Source organism: Gymnoscopelus microlampas, assembly GCF_963454915.1.
Source record: "Gymnoscopelus microlampas genome assembly, chromosome: 18".
Lineage (NCBI taxonomy): Eukaryota > Metazoa > Chordata > Actinopteri > Myctophiformes > Myctophidae > Gymnoscopelus > Gymnoscopelus microlampas.
Genome location: NC_139955.1, coordinates 36,386,812 through 36,398,467, shown reverse-complemented (window position 1 = coordinate 36,398,467; position 11,656 = coordinate 36,386,812). Strand labels below are relative to the sequence as shown.

The window sequence follows — 11,656 nt, the reverse complement described above, 5'->3', positions numbered from 1 at the left end:
AAATAGCAGATAAAAGCAACTATTGTATATCTGCTATTTTTGACATTTCTGAAAAATATCTACAAAGTTTGAAAAATGTTTTTCAGTTTTTTTTTTTACATAAATCTTCCCTGGCACAAGACATTTTCAGATGGGGGTCCGCAGCCAAATATATATCAATTTGGGGATCCTTGACTTAGAAAAAGTTTGGAAACCATTGCTATATAGACCAATTATTTGTTTACCAACATTGAGACTGGACGCACAGGTGAATGTTTGACGCAATCATTTCTCAACCTGTTGTTTTGGGGTGAGCTGGTTTCAGCACACCTCAACCCCCTCTTGGGTGTTGGCTAGTGAGGCGCGTCCTAGAGAGACCTGACAGAATGGGTTTCATTGCACGCATATACTGGTTAAGCGCATACTGGTTCTTATCAGTGTGACGTCGTCTGTTAAGGGGTCTATAGCACCACAACCATCCCAAAGAACCACCAAAGCACTGCTGATGTGCTATGGCACCACAACAAGAACCACTGAGACGCTATCACCTCAACCATCCCTAAGAACCACTGAAGAACTGCTGAAGTAACATTTTTGAGTGCTGCTAAAACCCTGTCTAAAACCAGTAACCATCTTAAGCTGATCACTTTTTTTTTGAGGGACAACAATATACAATGTATTAATGAACACAGCATTATAATACAAAACAGTATTTTACAGAACTGTCTAAATAGTGTAGCGTAGGAGTCAGCAAATGATATATTTCTCCTTTTCAGGTCTATACGTTTCTGTTTGGTTTTTTATTCTCCTGTTTTTTGAGACTTTTGTTTCCTTTGTTTGTCATGTATGTACTTTATGTGGAAAGGGTAGGCAGAAAGGTAGCTTCACCTATACCTTTTTTGATCATAACCATGTAATATTCATTATTGTTGTTGTTGTTGTTTTTATGCTCATGGAGTAAATATTGTTTACATAGTGAACTGATGACCAAAATAAAAAATTGCAAAGTGAAGTGAAAAAGTATACTGTTTTCTATCTTTTTTTGTTTTTAGCCTGTAGATGTGCTATTTTCATCTGTGTCCCTTCTCATATTATGGTTGGAATCAGGTTGTGATGTTAAATGCTTCCCATCAAGCTTGTCTGCCCTCAAATGCTTTTAAGAGAAACATGCTACAAGAGAAGTGCCATTGGATGTTTTGCTTTGATGGTCAAGTAGACCTTTATGTTCTGTCAACATTCATTGACAGAAGTGATTTGGAAATCTTAGCAGTGGGCAACATTATGTCATTTTGATGACACATGCACATCCTAGTGCAATAGCATCCCGAAGAGCCTAAAAAATAAATTGCGGACCTCCCAATATAAATTAGTTAGGTTAATCCTTAAAACTCCATCCCATGACTCATCTCCCCCTGCTCACTCTCATCAGGTGGCTCAGAGTGGAGGAGAGAGTTTATTTTATCAAAATGTGTATGTTTCACAGGATTGTGAAAAATATTGCCCTGAATTTTTCAGGGTTAATGATGTTCCGAACTAACCCACCAGAGGTAGTTCCACAAACTTTCTGCCATGTAGGCTTAAAAGTTGTTTGGGACAAAGTTTATACTCTGCAGCAGTTACTACTGTATGTGTAATGGTTTGTCTGCAGGCATCAAGTCAGTCAGGGCTGCTGACCAGTTGAACCTGATTATAAATGTTTGTATGTAGGCTATTAAGTCAGTCAGGGCTGCTGACCAGTTGAACCTGATTATACATGTTTGTATGTAGGCTATTAAGTCAGTCAGGGCTGCTGACCAGTTGAACCTGATTATAAATGTTTGTATGTAGGCTATTGTATGTCTTTGTTTTACTACATACCTTCTCTCTTCTTTTTTTTTACCCCTCCCCCAGGTAGCACATAAACCTTAATGGAAAGCTATAGGGATTTCTTTGTGTCATTCTTTTATACTATTGTGCAGTCTAATGTGGTGTACATGTGTTTTATAGTAAATGTGAGGTGTTGAGGGGTAGCCTATGGGCCTGAGGGGGCTGGTGATTGAAGGCTGCTACATTCCAGCTCGTGCGCTCCATGGACAGCTCCACACCTCAGCTGCCTTCCATTAGGCCATCTTCTTAAAAGCTGAGAGCTGCCCTCAGCGTGTGTGTGTGTGTGTGTGTGTGTGTGTGTGTGTGTGTGTGTGTGTGTGTGTGTGTGTGTGTGTGTGTGTGTGTGTGTGTGTGTGTGTGTGTGTGTGTGTGTGTGCGTGCGTGCGTGTGTGTGCGCGTGCGCGTGTGTGTGTGTGTGTGTGTGTGTGTAGTGTGTGTGTGTGTGTGTGTGTGTGTGTGTGTGTGTGTGTGTGTGTGTGTGTGTGTGTGTGTGTGTGTGTGTGTGTGGCAACTGGAGAGAGAAGAGCGTCTGGGGAGACAGCCCTGAACTAAAGACTTTGTACGGACCGGTAAGACGAGTAGCGGCCCGGCCTAGTTAGGTTAAGCTTTACTAAGACAGTAGCTCCAGAGGGAGCCGGTATTATTTGGGTTTCAAGTTTATTGTTTTATTTCTGTTTTCTGAATAAAAGCCCCTGGCCATTGTCCAGTGGGGAACAGCAATTCCGGCCTGACTGTGTCTGTGACCCACACTACTCCTTCCACCAAAACATCCTGTTGCCTACTTGTTACATACAATAAAAATACATCTTTCAAATATAAAATACGACCAATATTTTTGTGTATAAATTATGAAATAGAAAGGTTGTTTCTCTGTTTATCTCTGTAAAACAGGGCTGTGGTATCTTATAATTAGCCTATGTATATATTGTGATTTTGTTTTACTGTAAGTGCCCGAAGAAGCAGGTTTACTGGTTCACTACTGCTGTGTTGAATAGAGAGGAATACTGGACATATATGATGTTCCATTTCATGCGTTGATTAATCAATGTATTAATGCATTATGCCAAAGAGTTTTTAAACCATAATTTCAAACACAAGAATATGAGAGATGTTGGGATGGGATTGTGGAATTTGGATTAAGTTATTTTATTTTTGTTTCTTAGGACATCAGATGGTAAAAAATAAAGAAAACGTGTGCGTCTGAATTTGTGCACCTTTGTCTGTTTGAGACGTTTTTGTAGATTAACAGTTTCTTTATTTATGAAATTATTTTTTATTTAAAATTGATGCTTGCAAAATTAGTAAAAAGAAAACCAGAGGAGGGCAGCATTTCCCAACATATTTGACAGCACGCCCAAGCAGCACCAAATAATTGATAGTAGGCTTGACTACTAGCCTACATTTTATAGATATATTTAAGGTTTTCATGTTTTTTTTCTTCAGGTAACACAAGTACCCATTGCAGATGTTTTACATCTTATTTAAGAGCTTATTTAGGTTTACTATATAAATTGTTCTAGTATGAGTCTCAATAAATCTCATTGGTAGATCTGTTTGAAATAGTTAAACTTTCATCACATCACTGTGGCCAAGGCTATTCTAGTGTTTAGTGTTTTATGCTTCTGCTTTTCTTATTTGCTTTATTGTTAAATTATTTGTAACTGTAATTGTATTCTTGCTCTGTAAAGCACTTTGAGCTGCATGTCATGTCATGAAAGGTGCTATACAAATAAAGTTTATTATTATTATTGTTATTATTATCATTCTAATTAGTCTTGCTTTTTTGTTTTGTTATAAAGTAGTAGACTTTTTATTTTGAACATTTGTTTAACATGTTTTTTCTTTAACCCCAGATAACATTTTCTCATTGTCTTGCTTTTTTTTTTACTTTGGTCAGGTGATGACGGCCAGCTGCATCAGATGTTGTTTTCTACAGAGATTTCAGGGTGATAGCTCTATAAATCACCTGACATGGTGTCAGAGCTCTTACACTCATCTCCAGGCTATTAGCTACCTTCAGTTTGACAAAGAGTCCTGAAGCGAAAAGCCCTTCCAGAGGACCAGAAAAACACAACTTATTTTGGCTTGTCTATTGTGTTAAAGTTTTGTATTTCACATTGGAGTTATGTTCCCATGAGGTACATTGACCAAGTTATATATTGTAATTAAAACCCCACTCTGTCCTTTTAATTGAAGAAATGGGAAAGAAGTAGTTGCAATCAGTGCACAATCTAGAGATCATATTCCACACGATGTTTTTAAGAAATTGAGCCGCAAAAGAGCAATACACTTGCTGTTCAATGTCACTAATTGACCTGATGTAACACTTCACTTATGACTAACCACATGATTTTGAATGACAGAGAAATGCCAATATATTCTCCTCATGAGACAGTCCCTTTACTAATTGTTTGTTTTATGCTTTCTGTTAAACACCAAATGACGTAGAAGCCTGCAGTGTAGCAACACCATATTTCCTCAAACTCTTTATACCCAGAACAGGATATCATCAATGATGCATGTTCCTCTACCGGGTGTGGATGAACAGCCAATCACACAAAAAAAATTGTGTTAGACATATAAAGCATCTTACCTTGTTCGACAGCCCACTGATTGCTCTTGGAGAGTAAACATTTGTTAGGGCTCTCTGTACAAGCAGAGATATGCTCTGTCTGAATTGACAGGGGTCTCCAGAATTGCGTCCATGACGACTGGGCCATCACGTCAAAACCATTATGGACAAGACTGGCAGTGATGATAATGTATTGATCACACTGTGATGGATGGGTAAGGAACATATAAAAGAGAGGTTCCTTGCTGTGGCTGAGGCAGTCCAGATCTGGTCCTCCTAAAATATTGTCACCATGCTCTCTATAGCACTGTTCTACCTTTTAGCAATGATTTGCTCTGCAAGGCCACGTGCTATACCGCTATACCCAGACTCCAACTTGGAACCCCAGACAGGTAGGAGGAAATCCTTTTTTTTTTCATCATCTTCCTTTTTTTATTATATTGATTTCTCATTGGACGATTTTATTGTCAGTATACTGGTTTAGGTCAAATCTTAGTTATGGCCTGTTCCCTTAGAAAACTAAATTTCCTTTGTCGGGAGGTATAACAATGTTGGGATAAACTGTGGTTCACCAGTTCTAGTTTATTGAGTACAATAATTCTTTAATTATTATTTGTGGCAGTTTTTCCTGTAAGATAAGGGCCTCTGGAGACCCTTGGTGCACTGATGTGTTGATAGCTGACAGCAATAGTATTACTTACAGCAGTTAAAGGTAATAGGCTGATGTTTTCTCCCAGCAGACTTAATACAGAAATTAGTGGCAGAGGTGGAGGATGGAGAGAAGTCAGAGAACACGGCACAGGGGGACCGGAGAGGGTGGAATAATCTATATCCCCTGTTGATACAGCATGATGGAGACAGTGATACTTGGAACAAAGGTAAAGAGAAGGACAGGGTATGGTACACAGAAAGATTATTGCCATTTGAATGGTCACTTGTGATATTCATCTTCACCTAATTTTCTTTTTAAGGGACTAAAGATGCAGTGCCACAGGATAGATTACCCAACATGGTAAGTCTGCAAATGATTCACTGTAAACATATTTAATAGTATCTGAAAAGCATCAATTAGATGACAAATGATTACCTTGTGTGTGTGTTTCAGGTGGATGACCTGAAAGAAGTGGTTTTAAAGTTGGCAGCAGCTGACAGGCTCCGCTCGCAGGGTTTCCTTAGATCAGAGCAGAGCTTGCCCAAAACCAATAAGAGAGGTAAGCAATTTTGGCTGCAGCCAGCCACCCATGTGCCACACCTTCAATGTGTACATAAAAGTGGGTTCGGTTCAAACAAAAGCAGCATCCTATGTCAACATCAAGTCAACAATGTAGGCCTTTAAGATGATATCCCAGCATTTATTGTTACTATTATTATTATCATTAGTTAGAATAACTGTTAAAATAGCTCTATATTCTGATAGCAATGATTCTGTACTTATTGCTATAGAGTATATGTTATGTAACAGGGGTCACCCCATCTCTCCAGCTATTTAGTAAAGAGGTATACATTTTCAGGTCGGGATACCAAGTGAAATTGAAAATGAGGCCAAAAAAGTGGAATTGGACACTGTAAAATTGAAGCTGATAAATGGGTACTCTCTCCTGTTTGGATGAAATTGGTAGCCAATCTGAAAATGTATTTTCTGTTTATTGAAGTGCTGGAGAGACTGAGAGACCCCTGTTACCGAACAAACACTCTATAGCAATGATTACTATCATAATAAAGAGTTTTAACCTTTTAACAATAAACCTTCTGTTTTAACCAAAAGAATATCACTTACAGCCTGTAATAGGCTACAGGTTGCTTACAGTTGAATGGGTACATACAAGGATGTAGTGTATGTATACATTTATGGAGATTCTATGTATTGTCTTGTCTATATGCTGCTGTGTTTTTATGCTGTACTGTATACAGGCTGTGAAAACAAATCTTCCCTTAGGACAATGCAGTTTAATCTAATCTAACATCAGTTTAAAGAATGCACATAGGATATATTGATGTAAAGCATTCAGCATTCTTGGCACAATATATTTTCATTATTTGTCTTTCTCACTAATATTGACTTTTCTTTTATCTCCTTGACAGCCTGTTTCTGGAAATACTGTGTGACAAACTAAGAACTATGAAGGACGATTAGAGCAATTTCTGGTTGGGTTAACTGGTTGCAAACACCTTCACTCTCCATGATCATCTTTGTGTCTCAAATTGGAATATCCATCTTATACTGTGTAGATTAAACCTTGTTTTATACATATAACCCAGAATTAAAGAGGATGAATAGAAAATATATTTTTCAAGTCGGAAAATGTATTTTTTTCTGTGCCTGGAAATAAAAATGGATATCAATATCACACATTATGATCTGATGATACTGAGTTATTGATTTACACTGAGTTATGACAATACATAGGGCAATTATGGAGAAGAGAGAGAGAGAGAGAGAGAGAGAGAGAGAGAGAGAGAGAGAGAAAAAGAGAAACAAAAAGAGAGAAAGAGAGAGAGAGATCATGATTATTTAAGAGACATTTTATTACGCAATATTGTGAAAAACTATACAGTTGTGTAGTACTGTACAGTCATACAGGGTACGATACAGAGATTTATTGTCAGTTTCACTTAAAAAAAGAAAGACCATGAACTGTTCTGAAGGTTGCTGCAGCTGGTGGTTTGAATCACACTAGTATAATCATATACTCTATCTTAATAAGGGTGTTTTGATCAAAAACAACATGTAAAAATATATATATTTACACTATAGACAAAAAGATTATAATTGCACACTTGGCATTTTCCCTTTGGCATAAAACATTTTCTTTTTTCCAAAGGAAGCCGTTTTAATAAATAGTCTATACTTGCATTCATCCATGCTCTATTTCACCCTTCCCACTATTAAAGGTGGAAGTTTGGGTGTAAAGACAACAGATCTTTTACATGTTCTCCTTGGTCTTGTAGATTTCAGCACTTTTCCATATTCAAATGTGCCGGATACTTGGTGGACACATGAAATTACATTGGTTTATTATCTCTTGTTGGCCACACTGAGGTAAGCCTTCTCAATCTCTATGTTGGCTGGACATGTCTGGTTGAACTCCTCTCTCTCGTAAGCATTCTGTAGGTACCGCCACACACCTGTGAACTGGACTGGAATGTCAAAGTCACAATACTTCTTGGCAGCAATCTAGAAAGTAGGGCGGGAAATGAAATTATGATATTATTTCATAGTGCATTACATCACAAGAAATAGAGATATTGGGGTATTGGGGTACAAATTCATCTGACACTGTGACACACTAACCCTGACAGTAATTAACTGATTAAGACAATGACATGTCTCAATGGTTTGATCTGTGAGGAGCGTACTCCTCTCCATATGACACTGCCTTATTTATGCATGTCCAATCCATTGAGGATAGTTGAAAATATGTCTTTGTTTACCATTTTCCAGCTATTACAGAACAGCCTCATGTCCTTGTTTAACTATTGGTTGTACTACATCTGGCATATGTCCCCAATAATTCACTGCAGCAGTTTACTCACAACTATACCTGAGTAAAACACATCTCTCCAATTCAGGAGCATACTGATGTGCCGTCTCACCTTGATGACATGTAGTTTGGGTAGGAGGTTGCAGTCAGCTAAGGTTAGGCGGTTGCCATCAAGAAACTTCCTCTTGGAGACGGTGATGTTTTCTCTGGAGTTGTGGTCGATCTCCTCGGGCAGGGGGGTGTTCAGGTAGATATCCAGCCGTTTAAACTCCCGAAGCAGGTTTTTCTCATAGACTGGTAGGTCAGTAACACATTGGCATATAAGTTGATGGGCTTTATTTTTTAATTCAATGTTGGCATTCATAGCAGGGATGGTATATTATGGGAATCTTTACATTATCTTGCATCCTATTGAGTTGATCAAAGGTTTTGCATTTAGAGTGCAATTATGTTGGAGTAATGTGCCAAGCTGAACTTACCACTGTTATTTGGACTGTTCTTGATGAAAGCAGAGAACTTGGCAAAAATGTCAGCACCCACATCAAAGGATTCTTTGTTAAGCGGGCTTAGATGAGGATACCTGTGGATGAGACGGGAGATGGGAGTAAACAGGAGAAAGCTGGTCCAGGTTCAAAAACAGCTTTTACCTGGCGGCCAATAGACTGTTGAACAAAGAACTATAGCAAAAGGTAAAATGAGATTTGTGTTTAGATACAAATTGGAAATACATATGCATTATGCTCTTTGATTTAGTATGTACAATATCACAGTAAGTGAGATCTTATAGGTCTAAGGTTTCATGTGTAATCTTTTACAAATATTGTCTGGTCATAATCATTAGTGTTAGCAATAGCATTATATTATTATTATTATTTATGAACATTCAGAGTTTTTATCCTATTTTTTATTTCTTAAAGGGTGGGGTTTTTAAATACAGAACCATATGAGACGTAATTTTGTTCTGGCTATGCATCTCTGGTTTGTGAATGACAATTAAAAAGGAACTTGAACTTGAACTTGAATAAAAACACGGAAACAATTCACATGAGTTTCAGGACAACGGATAAAGTCATCAATACCTGGGAGGTGCAATTGTTTGCTCTAGAAACTCCTCAATCTTAATGAAGTCTGTTTTGAGGGTGCCGTTGTAGAGGAGGAAAGGAGGTTTGGCTCCAGGTGCCAGATCCTTAAGTTCTGCGGGTTTCCTGGAGAACACAGAGTCCAGTGAATAGATGGTGGTGAAAGGGAGGGATAAAGCATTGGCATGTATGAATACATAACCATTCTGTTCCACAGTCACACTGAACACAATTGTTATCCAGCATGTCAACGTCAACAATGTCCTTATGGATTTAGTTAATACAATGGCTATCTAAGTTGTCAAAATGAAATGTGGCATTTTGGATTAATGATTTTCACATTGTCTATTGATTCTGTTAATAAAACACACTAAGGTGGGAGTGGCTGCTGGTTTAAAGGGCTCTGTTTGTAATCACTGAATTATCAGCATCCTTTCAAAGTGTTCTGATCTTATTTGCTTGCAGGTAATGGCCATGAGACATTCACATAATAAAAGAAAGGTGTTTGTTCAATAGCAACACTGAGCTCTTTGTAAAGTTTCCAAATGCTTTGGGTTTATAAGCGCCTCCCTCCTCTCTCCCCGTTACACCCAGTGAGTAATACTACCATTAACAACTAGAACTGTGTTGGTTCTCCTGAAAAACATTCCTATTCATCCAAGTAATTTCATAATAGGGCACTTTGTGAAACTGCCTTCAACCAGATGCTCAGGAAGTTTTACTTAGAGAAGAAGTGCACTTACTTCCTCATGTCAACTGTGGTCACCGTGAACTTGACTCCTTTGAGCCAGAGCACCATGAAGAGCCTTTGGCAGAAGGGGCAGTTCCCCACATTCTCACCATCATGTCCGGCCTACAAAACAGAAACAAAAAGCAACACAAGGGTGCCAGGCTTCAGATGACTAGGGCCTTTAGAACACATTTAGCTCATCGTCATATGAAATGGTCTTTGCTTCATACAGTATGTCCCCCAAATGTGTTCTGCTCATTTCCAAAAGTTATTGAAGGATCTGTCTGGGAGGATATTTTAAGGACTTTTCCAAGGAAATGAAAAGAAGGCATTGTGTTTGAGAGGAAGCTAGCTAACAGTAACATTCCCTCATCCCTCTGCCAAAACACATCACATGACACATAATAACAACCCCTGTACCACCTTAACATTGACATGACCTGATATAGGCCATCATTGTGTTGTATATTAGTTTATAGTCTAATGGCTATAGACCAATTATTTGTTTACTGCATTTAGACTGGATGCACAGGTGATTGTTTCATGCAATCAATTCTCAACCTGTTGTTTTCCAGCGCACCCCAACCCCCTCTTGTGTGTTGGCTAGTGAGGAGTGTCCTAGCGAGACCTGACAGAATGGGTTTCATTTGGAGCCAGTATGACGTTTGGAGCCAGTGTGACATCGTCTGTTAAGGGGTCTATTGAATGTCAGATTTAATCCTGCACATTCATTGCACGCAGAGAATAATCTGTATTCAAGTGATGTGTTGTAATAAGCAGCTGATATTTTCTTTGTTCAAGGCACACTGCACTGTGAGATTATGTCTAAACTTTATTCTATTTCATAATATGTATCCAATAAAAAAAAAAGTTTTGCATGTGAACAATAAAACACTCCATGCTGTGCATTTTTTTATGTGTTCTTGTGATGAATGACTATTTTTGTGCATGTAAGTGTGTGTGGGTGTGCCTGTTCCAGACTGGAGGCCAGGGGCTGCATGTGTGTTCCGTTCTCCTTCTGTACATGTGAAGATAAGGTGGCCTCCAGTGTCTGTTGTGTCAGAGTTCACAGATAAAAAGCCACTCTGACCCTCACTAGGGATACACACACACTCCGGATTTTACTGTGCATACTCCACATGTATTGCACTCGGTATCAGTAGATGGCGCCCACGAAAAGCAATGTTATTCCCTGACTGATGGTGCCCATTACAGAGAAATGCAGAGCTCTGCCCTATTACAATACTAAGTCCTGATAAGTGAGTCACAAATCTGATGCCAGTGTTTGTCAAGGGCTACTTGACAAACACTGGCATAGCGAGTGAGTGAGCAATACACGAATAGGCAACATCTGTCAATACAAATTAATTCAATTGAAATACTTTTTCCCCACAAAGTTTTTCTGTTACAGTAATTTCCCCCACCCTTCCTCACTGTTTATCCAGATCTTGTAAAAAAGCGGATTCATCAAATATGAGTGATAAATGTACTCACCTTTATGAACAGCTCAATGCTCGGGTCTTTGTCAGAGTTCTGTCGGAGTGCCATGGTGTCCCAAAAAACAAGTCCAAATATCCTGTCACCTCAGCTGTTCTCTTGAAGTGGATTCAGTGGTTGTGTGCTGTCCAAAACGTCCACACAGGACTGGAATAGAAAGTAATAGATTCTTATTGAACAGCCGTATGTGACTGACTGCTCTGGACTGAAGAGTGACTTTATTGATGCAGGGCTCTCAGGAGATGTTGAGACCTTACTGCTGCTGTGTTTTGTCTGGCTTCTCTGAGCCTATCGCTCTGAGCACACTTCACAAGAGGAGAGGGAGGGCCTCCTAGGGAATGGGCGGGGTACACACTTTTATATATACCCAGTGCCAAAATTTATGAAGAGAGCTTAAAATAGGTCCTGCTGCAACACATTGATTGATTAAACAATATTGCCGGCATCACCA

At 38.8% G+C, this 11,656-nt stretch overlaps 1 protein-coding gene across 1 annotated transcript; it reads right to left on the bottom strand.

Moving 5' to 3' along the window:
* Positions 1-6,922: 6,922 nt before the first annotated feature.
* clic2 (chloride intracellular channel 2) lies at positions 6,923-11,508 on the bottom strand. The gene is made up of 6 exons (XM_084086051.1): positions 11,203-11,508; positions 9,722-9,831; positions 8,979-9,104; positions 8,379-8,479; positions 8,012-8,193; positions 6,923-7,592 (listed from the first exon to the last, which is right to left on the bottom strand). The coding sequence occupies exons 1-6, from the start codon at positions 11,254-11,256 to the stop codon at positions 7,434-7,436; spliced, it is 732 nt and encodes a 243-aa protein (XP_083942177.1). The 5' UTR covers positions 11,257-11,508; the 3' UTR covers positions 6,923-7,433.
* Positions 11,509-11,656: the final 148 nt, after the last annotated feature.